At 57.7% G+C, this 27829-nt stretch overlaps 13 protein-coding genes across 13 annotated transcripts; 5 read left to right on the top strand and 8 right to left on the bottom strand.

The window, feature by feature from the left end:
• Positions 1–197: 197 nt before the first annotated feature.
• Positions 198–1796, top strand: PG985_016339 (uncharacterized protein; the record flags this gene model as incomplete). Its single annotated transcript, XM_066836105.1, has 1 exon — positions 198–1796. One exon carries the CDS (start codon positions 198–200, stop codon positions 1794–1796), a length of 1599 nt encoding a protein of 532 aa, XP_066676121.1.
• Positions 1797–2023: 227 nt separating this feature from the next.
• PG985_016338 (uncharacterized protein) lies at positions 2024–2659 on the bottom strand (the record flags this gene model as incomplete). The annotated part of the gene is made up of 1 exon (XM_066836104.1): positions 2024–2659. One exon carries the CDS (start codon positions 2657–2659, stop codon positions 2024–2026), a length of 636 nt encoding a protein of 211 aa, XP_066676120.1.
• Positions 2660–3405: 746 nt separating this feature from the next.
• On the bottom strand, positions 3406–4201 carry PG985_016337 (uncharacterized protein; the record flags this gene model as incomplete). The annotated part of the gene is made up of 3 exons (XM_066836103.1): positions 3406–3515; positions 3577–3742; positions 4106–4201. 3 exons carry the CDS (start codon positions 4199–4201, stop codon positions 3406–3408), a joined length of 372 nt encoding a protein of 123 aa, XP_066676119.1.
• Positions 4202–4385: 184 nt separating this feature from the next.
• PG985_016336 (uncharacterized protein) lies at positions 4386–5708 on the bottom strand (the record flags this gene model as incomplete). Its single annotated transcript, XM_066836102.1, has 1 exon — positions 4386–5708. One exon carries the CDS (start codon positions 5706–5708, stop codon positions 4386–4388), a length of 1323 nt encoding a protein of 440 aa, XP_066676118.1.
• Positions 5709–6388: 680 nt separating this feature from the next.
• On the bottom strand, positions 6389–7363 carry PG985_016335 (uncharacterized protein; the record flags this gene model as incomplete). Its single annotated transcript, XM_066836101.1, has 1 exon — positions 6389–7363. One exon carries the CDS (start codon positions 7361–7363, stop codon positions 6389–6391), a length of 975 nt encoding a protein of 324 aa, XP_066676117.1.
• Positions 7364–8417: 1054 nt separating this feature from the next.
• PG985_016334 (uncharacterized protein) lies at positions 8418–13556 on the bottom strand (the record flags this gene model as incomplete). Its single annotated transcript, XM_066836100.1, has 1 exon — positions 8418–13556. One exon carries the CDS (start codon positions 13554–13556, stop codon positions 8418–8420), a length of 5139 nt encoding a protein of 1712 aa, XP_066676116.1.
• Positions 13557–17081: 3525 nt separating this feature from the next.
• PG985_016333 (protein sly1) lies at positions 17082–19349 on the top strand (the record flags this gene model as incomplete). The annotated part of the gene is made up of 3 exons (XM_066836099.1): positions 17082–17329; positions 17395–18627; positions 18704–19349. 3 exons carry the CDS (start codon positions 17082–17084, stop codon positions 19347–19349), a joined length of 2127 nt encoding a protein of 708 aa, XP_066676115.1.
• Positions 19350–20522: 1173 nt separating this feature from the next.
• PG985_016332 (uncharacterized protein) lies at positions 20523–21320 on the top strand (the record flags this gene model as incomplete). The annotated part of the gene is made up of 1 exon (XM_066836098.1): positions 20523–21320. The coding sequence occupies one exon, from the start codon at positions 20523–20525 to the stop codon at positions 21318–21320; it is 798 nt and encodes a 265-aa protein (XP_066676114.1).
• A 791-nt stretch (positions 21321–22111) lies between these two features.
• On the top strand, positions 22112–22963 carry PG985_016331 (uncharacterized protein; the record flags this gene model as incomplete). Its single annotated transcript, XM_066836097.1, has 4 exons — positions 22112–22155; positions 22209–22338; positions 22429–22510; positions 22578–22963. The coding sequence occupies 4 exons, from the start codon at positions 22112–22114 to the stop codon at positions 22961–22963; spliced, it is 642 nt and encodes a 213-aa protein (XP_066676113.1).
• A 1363-nt stretch (positions 22964–24326) lies between these two features.
• On the top strand, positions 24327–24971 carry PG985_016330 (uncharacterized protein; the record flags this gene model as incomplete). The annotated part of the gene is made up of 2 exons (XM_066836096.1): positions 24327–24518; positions 24606–24971. 2 exons carry the CDS (start codon positions 24327–24329, stop codon positions 24969–24971), a joined length of 558 nt encoding a protein of 185 aa, XP_066676112.1.
• Positions 24972–25584: 613 nt separating this feature from the next.
• Positions 25585–25897, bottom strand: PG985_016329 (uncharacterized protein; the record flags this gene model as incomplete). The annotated part of the gene is made up of 2 exons (XM_066836095.1): positions 25585–25752; positions 25814–25897. 2 exons carry the CDS (start codon positions 25895–25897, stop codon positions 25585–25587), a joined length of 252 nt encoding a protein of 83 aa, XP_066676111.1.
• A 64-nt stretch (positions 25898–25961) lies between these two features.
• PG985_016328 (uncharacterized protein) lies at positions 25962–26554 on the bottom strand (the record flags this gene model as incomplete). Its single annotated transcript, XM_066836094.1, has 3 exons — positions 25962–26320; positions 26369–26393; positions 26459–26554. 3 exons carry the CDS (start codon positions 26552–26554, stop codon positions 25962–25964), a joined length of 480 nt encoding a protein of 159 aa, XP_066676110.1.
• Positions 26555–26683: 129 nt separating this feature from the next.
• On the bottom strand, positions 26684–27812 carry PG985_016327 (uncharacterized protein; the record flags this gene model as incomplete). Its single annotated transcript, XM_066836093.1, has 2 exons — positions 26684–26849; positions 26932–27812. 2 exons carry the CDS (start codon positions 27810–27812, stop codon positions 26684–26686), a joined length of 1047 nt encoding a protein of 348 aa, XP_066676109.1.
• Positions 27813–27829: the final 17 nt, after the last annotated feature.

Below are 27829 nucleotides of genomic sequence, written 5' to 3'. Positions count from 1 at the left end.
ATCTCCGTTGACTGAACGGCCCAAGGTACATAAGGCAAACAATATCCTGCCATCAACCACACTTGATCATCTATCATCCATATCGACTCTTTTCTGTAGCCACAGATACAAAGCTATTGTCTGATTCATCCAGGTACTCCCTTGACCGTTCATCTCCCATCGCTACCTTTTTCCCAATACCCCGACACGTCAACACAATGGACAAACTCAGCCCCGAGATCCTCTCCCTCGTCGTCGACCATCTCGACACGGACCGCCTCAGCTGCCATGCGACCATCTCGCGCGCCTGGCAGCACGAGGTCGAACGACGCTGCTTCAGAAACGTGGAGCTCACCGTCGAGAACATGTCGGCCTTTCCCGGCATCTTTGCGAGACTGCCACACCGGCGCAGCTATCTGCGCCGCATCACGCTCGCGCTCCAAATGGAGAGACTGGACGACGAAACGGTGAGCCACTTCGTTACCGAGCATATGGTATTTCGGAGGTGTTTGACCTCCCTCCTCGCCACCTTGAAGCAGTGGGAGGAGGACGAAGACACGACGACGGGCTCGCCGACCCGGGCCAACCTGGAGCTTCGCATCCAGCCTAGCTCGGGAAGAACCTGGGATGCGGAGGACCAGTGGGATAGCCCCCTGCACGACCCACGACTATCGTATCTGCTCGAGGATCCAGTAACAGCCAGAATCCTGAAGAATCCGGTTGAGGCCATGGCCCTGGACGTGTGGCTCAGGGTCGAACACTTGACCCTTTCATTGATGGACGGCCCCCTTCCCACCATCCGAAGAGTGCAGTCCCTTAGCGTCGAGGGCGGTAAAGTCGGACCCTCGACAGTGCCCTGGATTCTCCTTTCGAGTGCCAGCTGCGAAATTGCGGCGGCCTTTCCTTCGTTGGAATCCTTCCGATTCGAGTACCGGGACGGGTTTCGCGACAGGTACGACGAGCAGGTGGTACTGCGGTCCCATCTCGTCTCCGGGCTCGAGCTTCTACACGGACAGCTTCCGTCTCTGAAGAGGCTGGAGATCAAGAGGATCAGCCCCGACTGCGTGTTGAACCACGACTACTACCCGGACCATTTGGACGACCACGGCATCGACCTGGTCAGCCAGGCCATCCGCCGGCTGGCACAGCCTACCGTCCAGGAGCTCGTCCTGGACAACTTCTTTCTTTCCCGAGACCTGCTCTGCAACCGGCACGGCAGTACTGATGAGGAAGAAGAGGATGACGATATATGGCGAGCACTCCGCCGATTGGATGTGGGGGCCCAGCTGGTGGCGCCAGATGGGGAGTGGTATACTACGGGCCTCGCCCCAGCCACTGCGGACCCGCTGCCCGATGGGCCAGTCCTGGGACACATTAGCCCTTGGGATGGCGATGTCGCGTGTAAGCCGTGGCGTCGGTCCATCGACAGCAACACCACCGGGCCGCTCCTAGAGGACCTGACCAGAGTGGCCCACGAGCGCATGCCCCGTCTTCGAGAGCTCACCATCGACCTGCACAGCACCGACAACTTGGACGACTACTTGTCCGTCTGGAGCATTCATGGCGAACGCGATATCCGAAATCGCGAGGACTGGGACAATTACGAGCCCCGCCTTCGCGTGTCCTGCCAGACCGAGCCGTGCCGGCAGTGGACGGTGGACCGGTATCTGGGCGCCCGGGATTGGTATATTCCGCGGAGCCTCCAATGGCAATGGGATGGGTTTGCTGGCAAGGATGGTGTGGTAGTCACCGACATTGACGAAGATGACTATGTTATCGTGGAACGGAGAGTGCCTTCGCATTGCTCATCAAAGTGAGAATGCAGGATGCTCACAAAAGATGACATCCCTCGAGTCCGGTCAAAGTACTTAAATGAGATAGAATTCGATTGACAAGAATGATACCCAATACTTCAAGTCTGCCTTCTAGGATAACCATGAATGCCTGCCCCTCTTGTGATCCAACGCCAAAACTCAGACATTACCTCATGATTACCAACCAACTCCCGAAATCCAACCCGTCATCTGCATCGTTGCCTCACCCATCACTGCACGACACAAGGCACCGCCCTCGCCCCGCTCGCCCACTCGGTCTCGGGCAGCGTGCCGCACAGCAGAACGAAGTTGCCGGCGATGCAGTCGGCGGGCAAAGTCTCGCCCGGGTAGACGTAGCTGACGAGCAGCAGGTCCCGCAGGCTCCCGATGGAGCGCGGGCAGACGGCGTACGTGCCCTGGCCCGGCAGGCCGCCGTCGCGGGGCCCGGACAGGACGGGGATGCCGTCGGCCCCCGTCCAGGCGAAGAGCCCTGCCGTCCCCGGCGAGGCGGTGTACAGCCCGACTTGGTGCTCGCTCCCGGCCCCGACGACGGCGCTCAGGGGGTAGACCCCGGGCACGGCGGTGCGCATGACGGTGGAAGCCCCGGTGGAGTCGGACTCGTCGGCAAAGTAGAAGACGGGCACGTCCTTGGCCGGGTTGTTGTTGACGTCGTCGCGCTCACTGCTGCGCGGCACCACGACGCCCGCGTTGACGCCCTGGCTCAGGCGCTGCAGGGAGAACATGGTGGTGTACACGCGCTCGTACAGCTCGGGCGTGGGGGCGGCCGTCGTGTTGGTGAAGGCGAGCTGGACGCCGGTCGAGGTGCTGATCATGGGGCCGCCGGCGCGGGGGTCTAGCACTGGCATGGCGGAGGCCAGCCCGAGGAGGCCGAGGGAGAGGGGGGAGGGTGAAGTGCATGTTTTCAGATGATGTGGTTGTGATTTTGGTTCTGTTGAAATTTAGAGTAGTTCAGTTTTTGCTACTTGTGAATGAGGCAAGATGGTTGTTGGTGCTGTTGATCTCCTTGCTGTCGAATATCGGTTTGTTCAAGTCCTTATACATGTCGCTGAGTCTCTATAGAAAAATTCAGCTCCATGCAAGCCGCGCAGGCCGAGAATGGCAATACGAGCTGATGCAGGCGGCGCTGGCCGAGTAACACGAACTCGTTTGCTTCTTTGGGTTGGCGGTCGGGCGGCCTGGGAGGGGGTGAGCAATACGGGACAATCCTTCGCAGTAGCCTGCGCCACACTTGGCAAGCCCATACGCCGTACATACATACTGACATCATAGTCGCTTAGGATCCAATGACCCCACTATGAGACTACCGTATACCTAATCGAGAAATGTAGCTAGACGTCTTCTCGCACTTGGGGCGGCTTGCACCATGGCATTCCATTCTAGCCTTCCCATAAGATCTCACGCCAAGAACGGAGGCCACGTTCGACATCGCCCAAAGCAAGATCTTAGTCGCTCACACACCGGTATACGATGTGCGATGGTTGCTGCATACTTGGCGGCCGCGCCGTTGGATGCAATGCAATGCAATGCAATGCGATACAACGTGGTAATCCGAGACCGTCAATTATTGGTATGTGCAGCACTCTTTGCGGTGTCAAACGAGGACCACCCGAACAGCAACGTTGCGATGTGATGATATTTTCCCCAAGCCTGCTCGTATAGGTGCAGCAGCAGTAACGGCATCATCAACCATGGTGCTCTCATCTACTGTGTGTAGTAATAATGCTGCTAAACCCGACAACACGCCAACCACGTCACTACTTACGGTACCACGATTGATCGGGGTCGTTGGTCTGTTGGGTTTCGGGAACGATGAACCATACTCCGTCGGTGGCATCACCGCCAGCACCAGTACCAAAGTCAGGTGCTGCTGTTGCTTCAGCTCCATAAAGCGCCGCAGACTTAGTGTCCTCCGGGAGATTTCGTGACGACTTCAATATATTGCAAGGTGATTAATGATCAGGGGAAACTTCCCCATTTGCCTGCAGCTGCAGATGCTGCTTTGATATGCTCCTCATGCAGTCCAGCGCCCGTTCCCCCGAGGCCGGTCCCTCAGAAGCTGGTGCACCACCAAATTATCCTCGTCTACGCGTCTCTCTTCTTACTTCACGGCTGGCGCCTTGGTTGATGCGATGGTTTCGTCCGGAACAGGCTTGATGACTCTCGCCTGCGTTGGCCAACACAGGTGCTTCAATGTTCTATCCTAAGCCGATGACACTCCAACCGGTAAGGCAATCAATTGGCTCAAAAAGACGCACCAGTAACAGTGAAATCACCACGACCAGCGTAATTACCTGCTTCCCCATGAAGCACGCAACATCTATCCCAGACGTGTTAGTTCGTTCCAACCAGTGGTGGTGGGATAACGGTGGGATACTGGTGGGAGTCATCACTATAAGTTACGATATGCATGTATTTCAGTAGAAACGTTCCTTGATTGCATCTAGAGTTCTACGTGTGTCTCATTCTCATATCAAATGCATGTCCTGCTCATCCGTGTCAAATCCGTCTCGGTCCAGCTCACCCTGGCATATCCCCGGAAGCTCCCAATGGTAGAACCCAGTCGCGATGCGCCTAGTCCTCCAGAGTGTAAGGGGACGCGACACCAGAATCACCCCAATTCTCGTTCCAGTACGCCACGAACTTCTCACGCGTTAAGTTACGGTCGAAGTATGCGGATGTCGGAAAGCGGTTCATGCATCCGGTCCCAATGGTTTTCAAACCCTCGGCCCAGACGAGGTCATTGTACTCCACCACGGCTTGGAGATGAGCGCGCTGGATATGCCTTCCCTGCTTGTGCATGAGGAGGATGGTACCCACGTAGCTGTGGTCCTCCAGTCGCATATCGCGCAAAGCATCTTGCAGGTTACCAGGCGTAGCATTCTCGGGCACCTTGACGGACTTGAAGTGGAAACCGAAATCCTGATCGGTTTTGAGCAGCTCACGGTTGTCCTTGACGATGAAGCTACCGTTGGTACTGGCCCCCTCCCAGACCCAAGAAAGACCAAGGCTGCTGGCTATGCCGCAGTCACGTCGCGACTCATCGGCGGCAGAGATAGATGTCACCAGGACAGGCTCAATATCATCCTCCGGCTTCAGGCTGAATCTCTGCATGTCGCCCTTACAATTAAGCTTCAAAGCATGCCAAACTCTGGCTTCGGGCTTACGAGTCTTGAGTTCATAGCGATGGGGATCGACGATGCAAGGGTTATTCTCGTCTGTGATGCGGGAGTCGACAGCGAGCCGGAAATCCTTGAGGGTGGCGTCCTCCCAGACGATGCCTTCCATGACGATGGGGCGACCGACTTCCTCACTCGAGAAGGCGGCAACAGCATAGGGACCGAAGTGTGGTTGGGCGTGGCCTGGTTTGGCCAACTCAAGAATCGATTGGTTGATGGCGAGCAGAGGACTGATGCTGGGAAGACCCTCAAACATCTCTCCGAGGGCGAATAACTGTAGGCCACGACCAAATCGCATGTAAGGGTTCAAGTTGCCGACGTTGAGTGGCATGCCCATGTTGATGAACTTGGCGGAAGGGCACTTGGCCAGTCGCTTGAATTCCTTGTTAGCAAGTCCTCTTTGGCCGCCTTCGAACCGGGCCCAGTCCCAGACGGGCTTCTTCTGGTCGACAGGAAAGATGATGATTCGGCGGTAATCGGGGCCGGGGCGGTTGTCGAGACGGAACTCGGTGCCAACAGAGGACTTGCAGAGCATCTTGTGATACTTCCAGTCCTGCTTCTGGCATGCCCGAGAACAGTACTTGGTGCCGCAGACGGCGCAGGCTAGGTTACCTGCATTCTCGCACATGATACAGGCCTTGAGGACCTCGGGATTGGTCTTGGCGTAGGCCTCGTGCGGCGAATTCTCATCCTCTTCAATGATCTGGTGAGTCGCCATGGCGGTTGGTTGGTCTGGGTCGCTACAAAGCCACGGTCAGTACGATATGGACTCAGTCGGGGAAAAGTCATAAACGAACCGTTGGTGATTCTGATTTGTTTCGGGCAAAGTGGCTGAATCAATTTCTCTTCCACCCAGGGACTCCTGCTTGACTTGGTTTGGGCCAAAGTCAGGCAAATGATGGTTGTTGATGAGGAAGAGAAGGATGGAGGGAGGATGGGTGTGGCAAAAGCTGGAGTGTACCTGGGTGAGATGAAATAAGTACCTAGTTTGGTACTTGGCTTGTTGGCAGAAACAGTCAATCATTAACACAAGGTGTGAATGGGAATTGTGAAGGCAACGTGAGCTGTGCGTGGATGAGTTTGAGTTGTAGAGCTGCCACAGCACTAAGCCTGATTGTTTATGCCTTGGGCAATTGACTTGTTGGCTTAGTGAACTGACAAATGCCACCTATCTGATACTGAAACTCACTGGAACTGACACAATCCAGCCGTCAGTGGAGTGTCCCTTCTCTTGCTATCGCCAGTTTGTAATGCGTTTGTGCCATTGTCTGCTGTAAGAATGGTCATCTCACCCTCTATCTCTGGCTATGTAATAAACTGATTTTTCCATGACACAATCACATAGAATAAAACGTCAGCCATCTCAAGAGCTCCATGGTAGTGGTAACTCTAATGCTGCTAACTGCTACCCCCACTGAACAAGAAGTCCTCCTCCTGCCGCCACCACCCCCGATCGTACCGCCAAAGCCTCAGCCCCAAGACCGTCCCTTTCGCCTGCCCCGGGCCCAAATGGTCGTTGACCCCTCCTCTCAGCTCGTTGAAGCACTCCTCCACCCTCGCGGGATCGTCCTCCTTGTTCATGATGGTGTAGTGCGCCTTCCAGCCCCTCCTCACATCCTGGACACTCAGCACGCCGTGCGTCTTCTCCTCCTCGCTAGCAACCATGTTCTCGCTCCCATTTATGGCTGATGCTGTTTCTCCCATCTGCTCCCACCGATCAATCAACCCCCGCCGCATATTCCCGACGATCCCCTCGCAGGGCCCCCGGACTTGCACCGCGACCCCCTTGCGCCCCATGCGGAACGCATCTTCTCGCAGATCCACCTCCACCGGGAACTTTTCCGTCCTCGCCGCCGTCGCCCCCAGGTCTCGTTTTATTGTCTCCAGTAGCCGCCCCGGCAGCGCGTGGAACAAGGTCATGTGGGCGTCCACCTTCAGCCGCCGGGCTGGGAACCACTGCCGCCGCAGCGCCGACATGGCTTGCTCGTGGGCCGGGTCCGTGAGCAGCGTCAGTACGTAGACGTCATCTTCCTCCTGCTGTGTTGCTTCTTCGTGCTTGTTGTGTTGCCCCTTCTTTCTTCCGTGGTGTGGCTGTTGAGATGGGCGTGGGGTTTGGTAGTATGTGGACGTGTGACTGCCCCTGCCCCTGCCCCTGCCCCTGCCCCTGCCGCCACGGCCATGGCCACGTCCGCCCTGCGGTTTCTGCTGCGGCGGATGGTGATCCCGTTGAGATGAAGTAGAAGCGATGTCCTTGTTGCCATTACCGTGAGAGGAGGAAGTCAGAGTTGGTGCGTCTGTATGAACAAGCTGTTTCCTCGCCATCGCCGAATACGTCGCCGGCACACTGCTCGGAGGCTCCATAGCGGACGGCATGATGGTGGCAACCAGACGGAAGGGTCTTGTCGTGAAGCATGAGTTGAGAGTCTTCCTCATTGCTGGTTTGAGGCAGAACCTACGGACATGAACACTTGCTACTGTTCAAATGAAAGTCTAGTCGTCACTTTCAGTCATTGTTTTGCTAGCGCGATGACGTCAATGATTTCAGCACGCGAAAAACAAATATCGCAAAAGCAGGCTAGTCGTCACTCTACGATTACTGCGGCGCGAGAAGAGCAAAGAGTGACATGTCTCGTTGGTAGCAGACTGTGCGACACTCACTGCCTTGGAAAGTGGCCTGCGGCGCAACGGAAATGTACATGCAAGTCGTTTGAAAAACGCGACGAAAAATGCTCATATGAGTTCTCATTAAGATGGGTGCCCCTAGCAGGCCCATCAGTACAACTAGTTTACATTAGGTATCAATTGAGTCTTGGTCCCTCCTCATCGCGACTCTTCTCCTGTATGTCATCTCGCGGCGATGTTGGCAATCACAGACAGACAATGAGAAGACCACGAGTACCAAAAACCCCATCATCCATCGCAGGTGTTCCATGACGATACCCTGTACTCAGTAGTAAAGTGATTTTCATCTTCTTCTTTCGTGCCAAAAGCAGCAGCAACGCTCTCTCTTCTTTTTCTCTTTCTCTCCCCTCAAAAGGCCGATGTGACTCAGAATGACATGGGCGTGCAATAGCAGCGGCAGCTTGGTGAAAACTCCTCAATACGCCAGAACGATGCAAGAACCCTCAATGTTTTGTGGGAAGAGAAACAAAATGACGAAATGCTGTTGGTTTCGTACCCTAGGCCATCGCCGCCAGTCGGCAATGATCAAGAACCAAAGTGGGGGAAAATACCAAACGCCGAATGGTCCCCTGTTCGATACAAAGGTGTGTTGCCGGTCGGTACATGCCGGGCCGACAAGGAACAAAAGAGAAATGTGCAATTATACTCTACAAGTATAGAAACGAAGACGGCGAGAATGTTTGTCGTGGAATGCTCGTGATGTGGCGACGAGGAGAATGATGATTTGGCATCGTTCTCTACTCATCTACTTGAGGTCGTTGGGATCGTGTCGGAAGGTGCACTGGTCGCCCTTGGCGCACTTGCCCTGGGCCCAGAAGGAGCAAGGCTTGGTGCCGATGAGGGCGCGGTTGATGCCCTTCTGGTCCTTGTTGTCCTTGGCGCCGCCGCCGCGGAAGTTGTCCTTGTCCTTGCGGCCGCCTCGGCCGCCACCGCTCTTGTCGCCGCGGGACGATGACTCGTTGCCGTAGTCGTAGTCGGAAGGGCCGGGTCCGTAATCCAAGAAGCCGCTGTCGCCACCACCGGCAGCAGCTGCAGTAGCCCGGCTGGCGGCTCGGTCTCGGTCCTTGTGGTGATACGACTGCTGCGATTTGGAGGGCTGGTGCGACGGCTGCGAGGGCGGCGGGGCCTGCTGTCGAGGAACTGCTTCTTGCTGCTGTTGCTGTGGTTGAGCGACGGCGGGGTTCTGGGCCGCTTCCATCAGGGCACGCCAGTAAGCAGCTTGGGCATCGGCGGTGCTTTGGGCAGCGTATGCTTGGCCGGGCGGCGGCTGCTGGGCGGGCTGGCTTGACTGAGCGCCACCGCCAAGGGCAGATAGCAAAGACATGAGCTGCGAGTTCGGATCGTGCGACGGGGCAGGCTGCTGCGACTGGGCTTGCGCGACGGCGAGAGGGTTCTGGGCTTGACCACCTTGCATCGCCTGCATGATTTGGGCCATGGAATTGTAGTCGTAGCCACCAGCATAAGCCTGCTGCTGTTGGGGTTGAGCTTGCTGTTGGGCTGTGGCCTGGCCGTACTGGGCATAGTAGGCAGCCCAGGCAGCGGCATGGGCGTCCTGGGTGCTTTGCTGAGCAGCAGCAGCGAGGGCAGGCTGTGCGTTGGCTTGCTGAAGGGCAGCGGCGGCCTGGCGGGCCTGGTCCTCGGTCGCTTTGCGGGCGCGTTCGGCGGCATCCTGCTGAGCTTTGGCGGCCATCTGGGCCTGGTGACCCGCCTCCCACTGCTGCACGTGGCTCGGGTTGTTCTTCATGTGCTCGGGCACCTCGGTGGCGGGGAAGGGCTTGCCGGCGAACTCGGCGGCGACAGCCTCGAAGGCATCCACGTCGGCCTGTACCTTGGGGTCGGCAAAGTCGGTGCGACGCGAGGTCTGGGGTCGGCTTGGGTCCAAGGGATTGGGGTCCTGCCAATTGCGGACGGCGTCGGACTGCAGCAGTTGCAGGACCTTGGCGTCGCGATCGGCTTGCGACATGTTGGTGAAGGAGGCGGGCATGCCGGTGGCGTCCTTGTCAGATTGCTGCTGTTGCGACGACGACGATTTGTTGGCGCGGAGGGGTTGGTTGTTGATGGATGCAGCTTTGAGAAGGGCGACGACCTTGGCGAGGTCGGTGGTTTGACTTCCGCCAATTCGGTAAATGGCGCCTTGCAGTGCCTTTTTGGGGCCGTACTGGTGACTTTCGGCCCAGCGACGGTGGACTTCGAGCAGCTCAGGCTTGTCCGAGGGCAGCTGGCCGTAGCGCGTTTGCGTGCTGGCGGCCTCGGTTTTGGGGTTGCGTGGTGGGGACTTGGGCGACTCGGGGATGTCCGAGGCAGACGTGTAGACCACCATAAGCTCACGTCGCTCGTACTCTTCCATGTACTTCTGCTGACCCGTCGACACCTCGCGAAGGCCCCCGCGCCCGACGAAGCTCTTGTCGCGTTTCTTGCCATCAATGGCCGAGAAGTCGGTCGCAGCAGGCTCCGCCCAGGCACGCAGGCTGATGGCGCCCGTCTTGGTCTTGTTGCCCTCGGCGCCGTCGCCGTCGTCGACGTCCATCTCGTCCTCGTCGTCGCTCGAGATGCCCCGCTTCAGCATCTGGCCCTCGGACCGGTTGTCGCGGGCGTCCTGGATCATGTTGCTGGCGCGCCCCTCGTCCTCGGCCGCGTCGTGCTCGAACACCCGGATCTGCTCCAGCTCGCCCTCGGGCGCCCACTGCACCCGCAGCTTCCTCCGGGCCTCTTTGCGCAGCCGCCGTTCCTTTTCTTGCGCCGTCTCGGGGGCGCGGACCGGCTCGGACGCGCGCGTCTTGGGGGGCGACTTGGGCTTCGAGATCTGTGCCAACAGACCACTAATCGTGGACAGACTCGAAGATGCGGGCGCCTCGGGCTTCTTGGCCGCCGGCTTGGCCACCGGTCGCGACTTGCCGGGGAGGATGGTACTGGTAGGCTTGGTCCGGACTTGTGAGGTGGTGGTGCCAGAGGTGTTGTTGCTGGTCGACGATGGCTTCGCCGTTGACTGTGCGCCATTGGTGCCATCGATGACGAGTTTCTTGGAGGAGCGCGAGTCGCCGTCGTCATCGCGTGGCCGTTTCGCCAGGCCCACGTCGGTGGCCACCTTCTTCGTCGCTCGCGAATCCTCCTCCTCGTCACGGCCTCTCTTAGCTGACGATGCTGCGACCAAGGCTTTGGTGGAATCACTAAGAACCCGACGAGCATCAGCGCCGATCGAGCTGCCCGGCGTCGGCCTCTTCAGGCCCGTGAGCTTCGAGGCCGACTTCAGGTCCTTGGCAAGAATGGACGGCACCCTCTTGGGCGGCGCGGCCACATCCGCCTTGACTGCCTTGGGAGCAACATCGTTGGTGGTGGTGGGGGCGCTGCGCTTCTCGGTAGGCTTGGCCTCGGGCGCATCCTTGTCGTCTCTCGCGGACGAAACGATGTGCTCGAATGCGGCCACGCTCTCTTTGTCGAGATTCTTGCGGTACTTGGCGAGGACCTTTTGGAACTTGAGCTTGTCCAGGAGGAAGGTCTTGTCCATGTTGGTGATCTTGGACATGAGCTGCAGGATCGTCTTGGGCAGGGGGCCCGAGTAGTCCTCCATCAGGTAGGCACTGCGCAGCATGTTGGAGAAGATGGAGCAGAGCTGCTGGTTGCCGCCCATGTTGCTCAGCACGGGGTCGTACGAGGATTCGACGGCGGTGCGGATCGTCATGAGCACCTGTGCCGACTTGGCCTCGAGCTCCTTCTTGAGCGGCGCCCACTTCTTGGACTTCTCCTCGGTCGCCTTGACGTCGGTCCGCAGCTGCTTGAGGTCGTCCCACAGCACCTTGAGGTACCGCCCAAACTCGGCAATGGCGTTGGCGGTCCATCCGGCGGGCGCCTCGTCCGACCTCCAGACAATCTTCTCGACGTCCCATCTGACAGACTGGAGCGGATCCTTGGGACGTGGCTCCGACAGGCGCTGCGTGGATGCGGTGTTAGCAGTCGATTCGTCCCACACAGAGAGGCTGGAGTTGCTTACCTTGCGGATTTCCTTGTCCAGCTGTGACTCTTCTTCCTCACTCGAGTAGTCCGAGGAGTCTTCCATCTCGGGTGAGTCGGGCCCTGATTTGCCCACCCTGCTCTTGGCCTTCCTGGAAGCCCGTTTCGTGGGAGCTTGTCTCGGGTAGGTTTGTGCTGGTAAACAGTCAGTAATCGGATAGATCCACTGGAGACGAGAGGGGCTGGGCTGGGAGAACATACCTTTCCGTCCAGTCAGTTGCTGCATTTCCTGGTCGAGCCGGGCCAGCTTCTCACGCATGGCCTGCGATTCGGCCGGGCTCAGGCTGGGGTTTCCGACGGCATTCTCGTAGGCCTGGAAGTCCCGGAGGATCTCACCAGGCAGCCTGTTCGGGTGGTCAGGCAGTAAGGGCTTCTGGCGCTCATTGAACTGTGCGATGAAAAGCCCACCGCGGTTCCCCTTGTGCACCGGTTCCATCTGAACCGGGGTGTTGGAGTAGAACAGGACGGGGCTTCCCGGTACCGGAATCCAATTGTGACTCGGCAACGGGGCAGATTGTGCCGTCGATGCGGCAGCGGCCGGTGGCGCACCATTCACCTGCGAAGTGGATTGCGTTGGCTGCGGCCGTTGTTGCTGCTGCTGTGGCTGTTGTTGCATCGTGACTTGTGGCGGCATGGCGGAGTTGCCAGGCTGTCGGGGAATTGCACCTTGTGCGGCGGCGGCAACATTTGGTACCGGACCGGTGCCATTGGGTTTCATCAGCTGCTGCTTTTGGGTAGGTGTGAGCGTTCGCTTGGGTTGGGCAACGGGCTGGTGCTGTTGTTGAAGTTGCGGCTGCTGGTGCGGCTGCTGGTGCGGCTGCTGCATGGGCGGTTGGGCGGAGAAGACGGCCTGGCTGGTCCGTTGCGGCTGGAGATGAGCCGGGATACTGGCAGGCGACTGGGATGGTTGGGGCACCGAGTAGGGAATCTGGTTCTGGTACATGACTTGCTGGGGTTGACCGTTGGGCGCCGTGAAGGTGGCGTACTGGTGGCCACCTACCATGCCCTGGGCGGTTTGGAACTGGTAGGGCGAGTTTCTGGCTTCAGTTGGTTGGGGTGTCGAGCGCCCTGCACCATCTCGCACTTGCACGGGCTGCTGGTAGGGCGGCTCATACATGTGCTGCGGATCCGCGCCGGCAGTGTGGGTTCCGTGTACCGCGGGTCTGACCCCGGAAGGTGTCGCAGAATGGGTGCGCGGCGATGCTTGTGGGTAGCCCGAATGCGATGCCGGGACGCCGTATTGCTGGAGGTTCTGTTGAGGGAAGGCTCCTTGGGGCGGCGTATTGGATGTGGCTTGCCATGACGCGTTGCCGGAGAAGTTGGCCGGGCCCGGCGAGGCCGTGGGCCGTTGCGGCTGCTGGTGATGCTGCTGTGCTTGTTGCGGCTGTGGCTGCTGCTGCTGTTGCTGGGCTTGCATGGCCGGCATCCACATCTGGTGAGAGTCGGGCGACGTCCGGTAGTCGAATTGGCGACCCTGGCCGTGACCGGCACCGGCGCCGGAACCGGCATCAACTGCAGCTGCCTGAGCATAGTAGGATTGCCCCGAGTAGGGTTGTTGTGAGGCGGGATTGGCCGTGTTCTGGCCGGTGAAGGTGTTTGGATTGTACTCGTCCATACCAGCAGCATGCTCGCCGGGCTCCATTGCCGAGTTCCCAGTCCAGTTCATGTACATGCTCGAGTGGTCGACTTGTGCGTTGGGGCCCTCGAAGCCCTGGTGCGCAGAGTGAGCGCCATGTGTCGCATGAGTTCCATGAGCACCGTGGGCGTCATAGGCGGGATTGGGTTGATATTGGCTGGAGTAGAGGCTGTGAGGGTGCGAGTGGTAGTCCTCCTGGTTGAACTGACCCGACGGCCAGGCAGGATTGCCTTGAGCCATTGCCCGGCGGCAGTCCTGGGCGATGCAGTGATGCGTCTGCTGGGCTCGACGAAAGGGGCGGACGGTGATGCACGTGACTTGGCTGATCAAATAATCAATTAGCACGAGTTGGGCGTAGAGGCGTGCGTCTAACAGAGAAGGCACAAAAAGCTAGGTGATGGGGTGGGGTCGCCATATCACAGCAGCACAACAACAAACAACCACTAGATTCAATGTACTCACCTCCTTGCGTCTCACCAATTGTCCAACAGGAAGAGGCCGACAGATCAAATGGTGTTCCAATTCAATTTTTCCAAGTCAATTGATTTTGACAGACGTCAACAAGGTGTTGAAGACGGTACCGGTGTCGAGGCGGGTGCCGGAGGTATTGGCGGTGCAGAGGCCGAGGGGCGTGTTTCTAAATCGGAGCTGCACACAAAAACACACGAGCGGAGCCTGCTGCTTAAGCGGACCAGGGGGTATAGTAGCCCAAGCCGGATTGGGACTAGTCTGCAGATCTAAAGTCAAAAAGGAATCAATCAGCTGCAACGAAACGTCAAAGGCCAGCAGAAGCCGGGCAGAAGAGAATCAGGAACGGTGAGGTTGGTGAAGTGTGTGGAACGGTAGGATGGCAGATCGGGCGTCCTCAAGGCTGCAGGACACTGTCTCTGCGCCCCAGCATCAGTCCAGAAACCCCTGAATGTCAATCTTGAGAGAGGTTGTGCTCCCAGCCCAGGCCGGCATAGATAAGACCCAATCCAATGGAGCAACTGAATGCTTCAACTAGTCGCAGCTCAATTGAACGAAGCTTCACCCAAGGAGGGTATTTGACAAGATCCCCAGAGCATCCAAGACCACTGATGCGATGGTGGTCGTAGTGATGGTTGGAAAACGGCCGGAGGACGGAGGACGGAGTTCGAAGCGCCCGCCCTGACAGGACAGGACAGACAAAGACGAGACCTGCACCACCTAAAAGTCCACCCCCCAACTCCCTCAAGAGGCGCACAAGTCCCACAAGCCTTCAATTGGCAATGGGAAGATATGCAAGCAACAGCAACACCCGGTGCATGTGAATATTACCAGTTCTAGGAACTGCCACGCAATTTGGGGGTGTTGGTGTCGAGAGCATGGAGGTTTTCTCCTGGTATGGCGAATTGAATGCTGCGGCGGCTGCTCTGAACGGGTAACTGAGAAGAGAATGGGGGTAGGATAGGCCAGGCCAATTGAATGATTAAGGGGTGCAGATGTGCCAAGAAACCTGGCGGGAAGCACAACAACAGCAACAAAACCGCATCCTCCCAAGTACACGACGATCCCCGAGATGCTTCTCAATCAATTGAGGATGCTCCCCGTGGGCATTGGGGTTATTTTCTTGCTCTCTCTTCACTCTCCCGTTCCATTATGGAAGGGAATTTCAGAAGTTACTGTACGTGTAATGGGCGGGGTGGATAGGCTGAAGGGGTGTCTGTCTGTCCAGTCCGGGGGGCTGTCTGGTGTCTGGTCCGATCCACTGAAATGTTCTGACACTGTCCACTGCTGCTGGGCGCGTAGACGCTAAAACCGCTCTCCTCTGCAGGACGAGTCTGGTCTGCATCTGCTCTGGCCTGGCCGTCATTGAAGTTATGTATCTCTGCCACAAGCGCGCGTGCGCTCGCTCCTATCCAAGATGCCTGATGGGGGGACTTTGCAATTCATCCTGCAAAGCTTCGCAACTAGGATACTTGAAACCCGGACGTGGAGAGGGTACCCGCGCAAAACCGCGCATTTCAAAACAGTGCTTTAGAGGGGCATATAGTGCAGTGCAGCGTGTACATCGCAACAAGAAGAGAGGCAAAGGTGATGGGCAAAAGGGGAAGAGGGAGGTGGTTAATTATCATACCCTTAATGGTCCAGACGTGACGATACGCGCGAGCAAGTGGCCTTTCCCACTGCCCAATTCCGAAAAGTTTGCTGCTTTTGCTGGTTCTGAATCTTCCTACCAAGGAAACAAAGATATCGTCATGCTCTCGTTTTAGGTGAGAGATTGCGCGATGATTACAACATGTTCCCAGGTGTCTAAATGAGAGAAAGTGTATATGTTTTGTCCTGGAAGAATCTCCGGAAAGACCCTGCCTATTATGGTCAACCTGGGGGGCGAGGAGAAAGCGAGCGAGTGGGAGAAAATGCGAATTGACGGGATGTGTTGTCGGCCGACGAAAGGTTTGCTTGCTGCACTGGGGAAGGGATCCACTTGAGTGACGAGACAATTCCACGGTCTATTTCAAAATACACCAAAACAAGAACCCGGCGGACGCGGAAGAAGAAAACGAGGAGTCGTCGAGTTGGGCGGGCGAGGCGATGGATGAGGAATCCGCGATTACCAGCGACGAATTAGAAATGGAATGAAGGGCCGTTGCTGGATGGAAACTGGAGGTCGCGCAATGTTTCCGATGGGCGACGGCGACAGTCGTGGTCGAAGTTGGTTGTTGTGGTCGAGATGGTTGGAGTTGGGAATGAGGAGAATGGACAGGCAGAGGGACAGAGACAGGTCAAGGGAGAAAATGGCAAATGGCTGGGTTGGGTACGGCGGATGGAGCAAATCAAATCGGGACAAGACAAGACATGGAAGACAAGGCGGAGGCAGGAACATAAGCGAGTGAGAGCAGCGAGAGAAAGTGGACTTTGCCCGCTGCTACAACGCACCCATCCATGCCTAAACCTACTTGAGTTTTAGTGGCTCTCGGTTTGGCAGCCAGCCGTGCCGCTCTCCCAGAGCAGTTGCTGTAGCTGATGCTGAGCTGCTGCCAAAGTGGTGGCCCGCCAGAAGCCTGCCTCCTGCAAAGGAGAAACAATGAAACCCCAAAAGCAACTGCCCGCGACAGGCGGGCAGATGCTGTACAGCGACCCCTGCCAGCTGCCCGTTCAATTGAGGTCAGGATTCAATGCGCATGCGACTCATCGTCAGCCACGGTCGGGAAGTGCTTACCTGGCCGGTCGCCGTCAATTGGTGGAAGCCTAGCTACGTCCAGTCCTTAGCTTCTGATTACAGTGCTGCCTCCCCCCATTTGGAGTCCATAGCTCCCAAACCCACCCACCTGCCACCCATCCAGTACCGCCAGCGCAATTGATGCAGGTTACAGATGCAGTCCATTTGAAGCTGACTTGACTTCACGTTCTCAATGTTCAACTGCCTCTCTATCCAAAACGAACTTGCCCAAATATAGAACATTGACATTCACGACAGGCAGCACTTCCCAATTCCTTCCATGTGATTTGACCATCTGCAAAGTCCCAAGTCCAGCTGCAATTGCCAGCTCCAGTCTTTTGTAGACATTGAATCCCTGCCTGCCTGCTGCTCGACCGCCCCACCGTAAAGTAGTAGCCCACCATCCATCTGGACACGCGTATCACAGGCAAGTGGGCATACATCATCCAAACGAGACCTACCATACTACGAACGATTGCACGCACGACAGCGACGGCCGACAACCACCTGCGAATAGCTTCACCTGCCGACCGACCCAATTGCGCTCCCCCCTCCTGTCGCAATCCACAAGTCTCGCAGCCATGGCGTCTCTGCGCGACCGCCAGATCGCTTCGTTGCGCAAGATCCTCAACCTCAACGAAGTCGTGCAGAAGGAAGAAGAAGACACAGCCGCCCATGCCAACGGCGCCTTGGCTCCCACCGGCCCCATCCTGACGGCCGAGGGCGAGCCCATCTGGAAGGTCCTGGTGTTTGACGACCTGGGACGGGATGTCATCAGCAGCGTGCTCCGGGTGAGCGATCTTCGTTCCATGGGCGTCACCATGCATTTGTAGGTTCTCTCCCTCGTCGAGCATGGGTATGCATCTGGCTAAGACGGACGGCTATTTCCCACAGACACATCAACACCAACCGCCACCCGATACCCGATGTGCCGGCCATTTACCTCCTCGAGCCGAGCGCCAAGAACCTCGAGAGCATCACCAGCGACCTGCAACGGGGCCTCTACACTCCCGCCTACATCAACTTCACCTCGTCCATACCGCGACCCCTGCTCGAGGACTTCGCCGCCCAGACCGCCGCCACCGAGACCTCGGAGCACATTGCGCAGCTCTTCGACCAGTACCTCAACTTCATCGTGTCGGAGCCCGACCTCTTCAGCCTGGGCATGCAGAAGGAGAACACGTACTGGGCCCTCAACAGCGCCAAGACCAAGGACGAACAGCTGGACCATGTGGTGGACAGGATAGTGAGCGGCCTCTTCAGCGTCGTCGTCACCATGGGCGTCATCCCCATAATACGCTGTCCCAAGGGCGCCGCCGCCGAGATGATTGCCGGCAAGCTGGACCGCAAGCTGCGAGACCACATCCTCAACTCCAAGGACAACCTCTTCTCGTCGAGCGCGCGCCCCTCGTCGTCGGCCGGCACCCCGACGTCGCGGCCGGTGCTCATCCTGCTGGACCGCAACGTCGACCTCAACCCGATGCTCTCGCACTCGTGGACGTACCAGTCGCTGGTCCACGACGTGCTCAACATGAAGCTGAATCGCATCACCATCGAGACGCCGGTGGAGGAGGGCAACCCCGCCAAGGGCACCACCAAGAAGTCGTACGACCTGACGGCGACCGACTTCTTCTGGGAGAAGAACGCGGCGCTGCCGTTCCCGCAGGTGGCCGAGGACATCGACGCCGAGCTGACGCGGTACAAGGACGACGCGGCCGACATCACCAAGAAGACGGGCGCGCACTCGATCGAGGACCTCCAGAACGACACGGGCGCGAGCGCGCACCACCTCAAGGCGGCCATCACGCTGCTGCCGGAGCTGCGGGAGCGCAAGAACGTGCTGGACATGCACATGAACATCCTGGCGGCGCTGCTGACGGGCATCAAGAACCGCCAGCTCGACAACTACTTCCAGATGGAGGAGGACGTCATGAAGCAGACCAAGGCGCAGGTGCTCGAGGTCATCAAGAACGAGGAGAAGGGCAGCGAGCCCCTCGACAAGCTGCGCCTCTTCATCATCTGGTTCCTCAGCACCGAGCAGGAGGTGAGCCGGGCCGAGTGGACCCAGTTCGAGGAGGCCCTCAAAGCCATTGGCGTCGACACCACGTCGCTGGCCTACGTCCGGCAGTAAGTTTCTGCAATTGTTTCGGGCTCTCCCGCTGCCCACTTTCCCGCCGCTCAATTTACTGACAATACTCTACAGGGTTCGCGCGACGACCAAGATGACGCAACTGACCACCATCAACAACACCACACAGCCCGCGTCCCAACAAGGCTCCGACCTGTTTGGGCGCTTCTCCAACCTCTCGACCCGACTTACAGACCGAGTCAAGGATGCCGGAGTCACGTTGCCCGGCGGGTTCAACCTCGACTCGCTGAGCGGCGCCCTCAAGACGCTGATTCCCGTCAACCGGGACCTCACGGTGACCAAGATTGTCGAGTCCATCATGGACCCGCAGACGGCCTCGACATCGGCGCTGGCCAAGACGGAGAGCTACATGTTCTTCGACCCGCGGAGCGCCAACGCGCGGGGCACGATGCCGCCGCCCAGCGCGATGCGGTCCGGGGCCGGGGCGGGCAGCACGCCGGGCAGCCTGCCGGGGACGCAGGGGCCGGGCATGGCGCCGAGCTTCGGGCAGCGGCGGCAGGGCTACACGGACGCCATCGTCTTCGTCGTGGGCGGCGGCAGCATGGACGAGTACGGCAACCTGCAGGAGTGGATCGCGCGGACGGGGCAGGCCAACGAGCGGGCCAAGAAGCGCGCCATCTACGGCGCCACCGAGATCATGAACGCGACCGAGTTCGTCGCGGGGCCGCTGCACAGCTTGGGGCAGGAGGTGGGCAGTTAGTCTGGTCTAGGCTAGGCTAGGTAGAGGGCTGGCTGAAGCGTACAAGCGATGAATTGATATCCCGAAGTTACGGTATTTGTGGTTCCGGTGTGCTTTTTGTGGTGGTTGTGCTTCTGTGATAATGTCTGGTGATATCTAAATCTCATCATCACGAGCTCTGATACTCCTGCAATGGCGCCTGCACATCAACATGTCTAGTACCCTTTCCAATGACTTCAACGTGGCTATATCCAGTAACCGTTGAGGAATTGAGGTATAGCGTGCAACATCATATTGATCCAGGGCTATGCAGCTCTGCACCTTGATGCCACGCCTAGACGGAAATCCCAACTCCCGTCGCCGACAAGTACATCCATATAAGCTTCGACAAGGTGACGGTAAAGGGCACTGCAGATCGATCTCCATGTAGGGTAGTCCGTCTTCGTCCAGTGTGCCGTCTTTAGGACGCGGATCGCCAACGCGGTGAATCTGAACATGCCCCTGGCGGACGAGCTGGACTTGCATACATGAGCCCCTATAGTAAAATCGACGGCAGTCTTGTTCAGCCACTGGTTTTGTTACTTGGTGTCTGCCTTGCACAGTCGCCACGCCAAGACTCGTATGCGCGAACCACCCTCTCCTTACTGGGAAAGAAACATTTCAATTTGGCGGCCTTTGACATCGAGACGCCGCGCCTTTGCTCCATGGTGCCCCTCGCCGAACCCGGATGATTGACAGAGCAGCAACCCACCAAAGCCCACGCCTTGCGCGATTCCTCAAACATTTCCCAATTCCACACAAGAATGATCCAGCTTCTTCGGATCATATGCTATCAGGCGCATCAGACCATTTGCTGCCGGCTGCCAACCTGTGAAGACAGAAACGTAGCTGGGGTGATGGTGGTAGTGGGGCTGATGAGGTAAACCAGCTGCTGCGCCTCTAGTTTAGTGCCGCCACGCAACACCCAAAAGCCAAAGTACTTACGGATGACGGTACTTTGCTAGTGCACGACAGGCAACAGGATAACTGTTCGTCGCCCAGTCCTGCATCTGTTATATTCGACTCATTGCAATTGACTTGTCTTTTATCTGCCAATGAATCATCTTTCATCCAATCTGGTTTCAGTAGCTTGACGTTCTCATTGATCATTGATCTCATCTCATCTGCATCCAGCCAACTCAGCAACAAATCAAAATGGGGTCCTCTTCGTCCTTCTCCAACACTAACACCAACCCGCACATCCCCCACATCCAGCTCCTGTGCATGCAAGACAAGTACGCCGCCGCTTTTGAAGAAGCCCGCCGGCGCCACCAACTGCCCGACACCATCTCCATCGCCCACCATGACTGCGCCCTGTCGCAGCTCCCGGCCTCGGTCCAGTTCGACACCATCGTGTCGCCGGCCAACTCGTACGGCCAGATGGACGGCGCCTTTGACGACGCCATCTCGCGCGCCCTGAGCCCCGCCGACGACTACCACGCCCTCACCCGCGCCGTCCAGGCCCGTCTCTACCGGCAGTGGCGCGGGTTCGCCCCGCCGGGGACCTGCACCCTCATCAAAATCCCGTGGGACGACGACAAGTTCGCCGCCGGCAAGACCCGCTCCCGCAACGCCTGGGGCGTCCGTCGCGTCGCCCTCTGCCCCACCATGCGCCTGCCGAGCGGCGCCGAGTGGAACCGCGAGGTCGTCTACGAGTGCGTCTGGAGCCTGCTGTGCGCCGTCGACAACCACAACCGCGCCGTCCGCGAGGGCAAGGTGGGCGGGGAGGACGACGACGACGCGGAGGAGATTCGCAGCGTGCTCATGACGCCGCTCGCCACCGGGGTGGGCCGCGTGAGCCCGGAGCGCTGGGCCGCCCAGGCCGTGCTGGCGCTGAAGCATTTCGAGGACGCGTCGCGGAACCCCGACACCTGGAGCAGGCTGGGCTGGAAGGAGCTCGGGGATTATTCGGTCGAGGTGGAGGGGAGCTGGAAGGCGGAGAAGTCAAAGTAGAGATGCTCCACTAAGAGAACAAAATCCCGTCTTAGTTGGAGTTATACAGCCGTTATCCACGGAGGTGTCACCTCATAATTGCCAGTGCTCTCTTGTGATCTTGTGAAAGAGTTCGTAAACTGCAATCCCCTTCTGTCGAGAATGTACGCGAATACTCATCTCTAGCCTCATTTTCGGTACAAGTCAGCTTGCCTAAACCAATGGCTCACCTCTCGATACTCATATCGAAACTCAAAAAAGGGACATCATACTTTTCGTAGCCAATGTTTCCAAAACTCTCACAAACGCTTTCACTGTTCCCGTGGACCAAGAGAAGCTTAATGCCGACCCCCAAACGGAGATTGCGGTAAGAGAATATGTGAGTTTTCAGTCGTATCAATTAATTTGTGGACGTCGTCTACACTGGTCACTTAGTCCTCGGCAACCAACCCCAGACTCACGCCATGCCTGCCTATTCGGCTACTTGGTTCATACACAACCTACCTTCGCGGCACGTCATCCACGTCTAGCAGTGGCCTTCTAGTTGCGACGGTGCCCTGAAAAGAAGTATACCTACCCCAACGTGCCCCTTCTTGCCTAGAATATCAGGGCGACCCGTACCAGGTACGAGCCAGTCCTGCCTAACAACCAAACATCACCTCACGTTCCTACCTCAGCTCGCAACGCTGTCAAAAACCACCAAGGCCGTACCTCACTTCCGATCGTACTGCCAGTATTTGATACCTTCTCCTTCATCTAGCTTAAGGATTCTCCCACCTGAGCAGCTCCGCAAGCCGTAGCCATCAGAAACCATGGCATCCCCGTTGGACGACATCCGGACCGTGGGCGATCTGACGTAAGAAGCAGCCATATGCGTGTGGAGTATGCGCAGCTAACAACTACTCATAGCCTCTTCCGTACCGGCATGCACTCTGACACCGTGGTGCACTGCAAGAACGTGCGCTGGGCCCTGCACAAAAGCATCCTCTCATCCCGATGCGAGTGGTTCAAGGAGAAGTTGGAAGCGGCCAAGCCCCAGGTACGTCAGCCACGCGTGATCATTCCAACTTCCCCTAGAACAACCATCTTTCTTTCGACACGAACCAAAAACTCAACACTGATCGCATAGGATGGACGCCCTGCCGTGATCAGACTGTACGGGTTCCAGACCGACCTGGTCCACACTCTTCTCTGGTTCATTTACACAGCACGTACGTCGAAACTGTTTCCCGTCTTCCCCTTACATAGGTTTCTGTGGCCGACTAACTCGGTCCCCAGAACTTCACCATCCCGACATCAAGAACCACCGCGTCGCCGCCAAGCTGTACAACATGTCGAACCACTTCAAGGCCCCGAGGCTCGGAGAGGCGGTCCTCGCGGAGATCGGACGCCACGCCGGGTTCATCGTGTCGACTCGCTACGTTGAGGGTGGAGCCCCGCGCAGCTTCACCAAGAAACAGCTCGACGAGCTGGTCGAAGCCGTCCGCCTCGCCTACAACGGGGACCGGGTCTGTCAGGCCCCGCTCCGGAAGCTGTATATGCAGCTCTTTTTGAACTGTGCCGACAGCATCCGCCGGGACCGGTACTTTTACGAGTGCATGAGAGTGGTGCCGGTCTTCTTCATCGAGATGATGGAGTACGGAGCCTTGGGCGACGCCAACTGATGCGCCACGGCCTTGGGTCAACGTAGGCAGAGGAACCCGGGGTGCGTGGGACAGGAGATCTATGTTGTTGTGTGGTGCAATATGTGATGATCTGGCATTGAGCCGCAAGAATCCCAAACTTCGACGCGGCCCTTGACACCAGAAATGTAGCGTTGTGAGTATGCCATGAGCTCACGATTGCCAGGGTAGCAAGTGTTCCAGACTGGGCTCATGGTGCCCATCATTCTGTCCCAGTCAATCTCGTGCGAGACCAGTGGCAATCAAGCTTCCCATTAAGATAGTCCCAACGACTATATACCAGATAGAAACCGATCGGATCCTTCTTCATGTCCCATTCATCGTGTCAAATGAAAAGCATGACGAAAAGACCAAAGTCCTTCTTGGTGTCCTCGAAATCGACCCTTGATACAACACCGGTAGGCAACCGCGACTGAGCAACTGGCCGCGCTGAGCCAGTCCTGGGAGATACCGGTCTTGCAGGTGTGTATGGCTGTACTAGCATCAGATAGATTAGCCGCTATCGGATGGATGAAGCTGCTCTCTCCCACGAAATAGACCTGGGTTTGTGGTCTTTCCCGATGCCGAGTGCTAATTGCATCGATTCTAGGACCTAGCGAGCCCCAGATGCAGTAGTGACCAGGGATAGTCAATAATGTAGCGTGACTTCAAGGATGCCTCTGATCATGCGAAAGCCATGCAGCCCGTGGGCTGGTATATGATTTCAATTTGACAGCAGCACAATTGCCTGCCCGGGTCGACGTTGCATTTCGGTGCACCGAGCTCCAACGACAGGCGGCCCGTCTTCTAACGTGAAAGCCTAAGGTTTTAGGGCCTGCCTGCCTGCCTCAACCCATTTCGTTGAAAAACTAGTCGCGGCGGGCAAAGCGGCGCCTCTGAGTTCGGCTTCCCCTGCCGGCCGTCGCAGTCGGCGCCAGGCGCTTTCAGGGGAGGTGGGGGCAAATGCACTAGCGGTGCCCGCTGTGTCGCCGGCGTTCGCCCCAAACCTGCCGCCATCCCTAGGCTGGACGAGTTGTTTTGATTCCCACCAACCAAAGACGGCAGTGAGTACGGGAACAAGTAGAAGGTGAAGGCAAAGTGGGTTTTTCTTGAATGTGTGCACATACAGGAATCCTTCGTAAGCGCTATGGGCTTGGCAGGAAAGAGGAACCTTGGTCGGGAAATTATGCAATGCAGGCAGCAAGCGGTGCAGGCAGGCAGCCATCCAGGCCCATGAGAGTGAACCAGTCTTCGAGTAGACGTATATAAGGAGATAGCCCACTTGAACCATCATTACCGGAAGAAGAGATCTTGCGAGTCCCCCTCACCAGCGTCAGTTTGGTTGTTCCATCACGCATCCACTACAATGTTCGCCCTTGCCTTCGGACTCATTCTGCTGCCTGCACTGGGCGCGGCGCAATACACGGTCGACCCCCCGACCACGGCCGCCCCCGACACCATCCAGGACTGCACCTACTGGCAGGTCGCCGCCGAGAACGACACCTGTGTCAGTATCGCGCAGTACTGGGGTCTCACACTTGACCAGTTCGAGACCTACGTAAGTCATTGATGGTCCTTACGAGCGACAATCCCCGCCCCACTTCTCCGGCAGTTTGCTAACCAGTCTTGCTGCTACCACCTACAGAACCCCAGCCAGGCCGGCGGCTGTGACCTCGTCCTGGGGAACTCGTACTGCATTGAGCAGAACTGGGGCATCGTCCCCGTGACGACGACGACCACCACCAGCAGCACCGTCGCCCCGCCTTCGCCCACCCCGACTTCTTTCGCCACGCCGCTCGAGGCGTGCCTGGCCGTGGCCTACAGCTATCGCGACGACTGCCCGCGGTGCCTGCCCGTCTGCGAGAGCGAGGGGGCGGCGGCCTGGGCCAACTGCTTCGACAGCGTTTTCGGATTGATGAGCCGGTGGTCGAGCGAGTGCTGGCAGCATGGCGGGAACGGGGTCGATTGCGACAACCGGGCCCTCGACGCGTACTGTCCGGCCAACAGGTAGGGGGCATGACATGGCTTCAGACCAAAAGAAAACACGGATTGCTCCGGTTGGTGCTACGTGATGTGTAAACTCACAATACCTTTTGGTCGCTTACAAGATCACCATTGGGGGAGTTCAGGGTTCCCAGGGCGTTAGGTCCTCCTCTCAACGGCGGATGCGGGGGTGGGGATGCAACCGAGACGGAGGATCTGGGATCGTAACACACGCCAAGCCACCCTCTGCACCAAGTCACCGGTATGATGCAATGACCTGCAAAGGAATTGGCTGGGATTGGTTGGAGCAGTTGTACTCACTGAGAGGCTACTGAACTACGTCAATGAAAAATCTATATTGTAAAGATCCCCTTGGTGCTTTTCTTCGATCCCGAATCACAGACCATCTCACCCGATACAAAGGTGCCGCTTGACAGGAGCTCTTGTGAGCGACGCGCCCACCCCAATGTATGCGTAAATATCTCTATACAAGGCGTCTTCCGCAGGCGCAGGTCGTGTCGTTGCCGCCATGTCATCCAGCCTCGACGGATTCATGAGGCTTTTGGCAGAAACTTGTCATTCTTCGTTATGCCGTTAGCAAGGTGACTCGGTGCCAGCAAAGTCACAGGCCAGATGGAAACCTACAGGATCATGAAGGGATGGTACTTTGGGTTAAGCAGCTCCTGGTGGCAATCTGCCACTATCTTCTCGACCAGGTCATCCGACCAGCCGAGGGCCTTGGAGAATGCAGGCATGGTGACAGTGTCAAGGATGGAGCGTATGTTCCTCGTCATCAAATCGCCTATTGCCTGCTCGGCCACAGTATCAGCACCAACTCGCGGTGGGTGGTGGCAGCGCCAAGTTACTGACTTGCGACGACTTGCTGGGGGCCCAGTTGTTCAGGGGGGCCGGGTACCTCCTGACTGTGATATCGCTGGCACCTTTCTTCCTCATCAGCGTCGGCCACAGGTGCACAAAGTGGAGACATCCGCCAGACAGTGATATGGCTGCGTCGGGGTTAGCATGCTGCTGCTTCAACTTGTGCAGGTGCCTGCTTGCCTTTTTCGAGCAGAAAGAACCACTGCTCCAGCCTCGTTCCTTCGGTGGAATGATCGGGTGAGCGCAGCTTCAGGCTCCAATTGGTAATCTCTAGCCAGCCGCCCGGCTCGAGACTGTCCCACATGGCGTCGAAAACGGCTTGCCGCGTGGCCGGGGCAAAGTCGGGGAGCCCGCGGGCATGGATGAAGTCGAATTGCGTGTCGAGTGTCCATGGCTCGGTCACGTCCATCGTCTTGAACGCGCAACCGGGCACATGGAAAGCAGGGTTGCTGGGAGAAATATCCACACCCAGGACACGGCTCTCTGGGTTCTTCTGGCCTGCCTCGTATGTTACTGGTTAGCGGGTGTCTCCCAAAGCTGGGTCACTTCTGAGCCATGTCTTGCCGAATTCCTGTCGCATATCAAAGTCAGCTGAGGGACGTTTTTGGACCAAAGTACCGCTCGGGCTGGACGTACTAAAGCCCAGAGTCCACTGCCGGTTCCGACGTCGAGGACTGTCGCGGGTTTCTCGACTGGGCTCAGATGGAGTTGCCCGCCCCAGATTTTGACCATGGTACGATGCTGCACGTCTACAAGCCGGAATATCAGCCAACGGACTCTTTTTGTTACTGGTTCTGACTCCGACTCCGAGACTCACCGTTCCTTTCTCTCTCGCTCTACATCACCAATCTCTGTCAGTCACTAAGGCTTGGAGGCATGGGAAGAGCCGCATCTGGGTTTGCTCGCCTGGGTGTTTGGTTGAATGCCACTTCGCTGATATCCGCCCCAGGATTGCTTCTTGCTTGATGGCTGCCCCAAGCTCTTGAGGATTGTCTGCACAAGCTTTCCCGACTTGCTACCCAGGTTCCTGTGGTTTGGTGCAACACACGCCAGCGTCAGCACGCCCTTGTCCCCTAGTGTCCGTCATGGAATAAACGTAGTCGTCATACCTTTGAGCTCGATGCTGCGACGCCCCGTATTCGTCATCATCCGAGTCGCTCTGATTGGAGCCCGGCCAAAAGCCTTGTTTCACGACTGACGAATCAGGCGCAACGTCCTGGACGCGGTGCAACGCATGACTGCCTGCAGGCTTGGACGGCGACATGGACGTCGTGACCAGAGGCGGGACGTGGATGGATCCACGTCGTTTTGCTGTCAAGGGCGCGAGGCCGTCCGAGCTAGCCTGCGATCCACCAACCGCCTGGGCCGTCGGGGTGTGGCCCTCGCCCTTTTGGGAGCCACCTGCAGTCATGGCGAGTTGGAGTTCGGCTCTAGCATAGACAAGTGATGGAAGGAAAAGCGGACGGGCGTAGTTCCCGCAGTCGGTATTTACGTTGGAGCCGAGGCCAAGTGACGCGGGATTGGAAGCAGGACTGTTGGCTGGACCATTTCTGATGGCTGCATATCTTGGCTTGCATAGTCGGACATGGGCGGCCTTGTTTGCAACCGAGCTCGGTGCTTTTGCGCCTGGTGGCGTTGTACCCGACGTGACGAGAAACAGCTGAAACTCCGCCGCGGGGCCTGCCTTCTGGGGGAGTCCAAACACTTGATTTCTCATCCAACCTACAGTTCCCCGAGGGTCGTAAAGAATGAAGGGAGCGAACAGGTGACACCGCACGCAAGGCACTGAAGCCCCTGTGTTCGGCTGCAAGGGCTCCATGGGCTTGGGAATGACCCATTGCTCATTGGTGGAAGGGACGAGTGCGGCGCGACTGCTGTCAGCATTTTGTTTGCTCCGGCAATTCCGGTGGCATGGGAGACCAAGGACCGACCCAATCAGCCGGGACAAGCAGCGCTTGCTGATCCTTGCCAAACCAGGGCGAAGACGCATTATTGGCATTGGCTGCC

This window comes from Apiospora marii (genome assembly GCF_038362585.1).
Source record: "Apiospora marii strain CBS 49790 chromosome Unknown utg000014l_segment0_segment0, whole genome shotgun sequence".
Classification (NCBI taxonomy): Eukaryota; Fungi; Ascomycota; class Sordariomycetes; order Amphisphaeriales; family Apiosporaceae; genus Apiospora; species Apiospora marii.
This window is presented reverse-complemented; position numbering and strand designations above follow the sequence as displayed.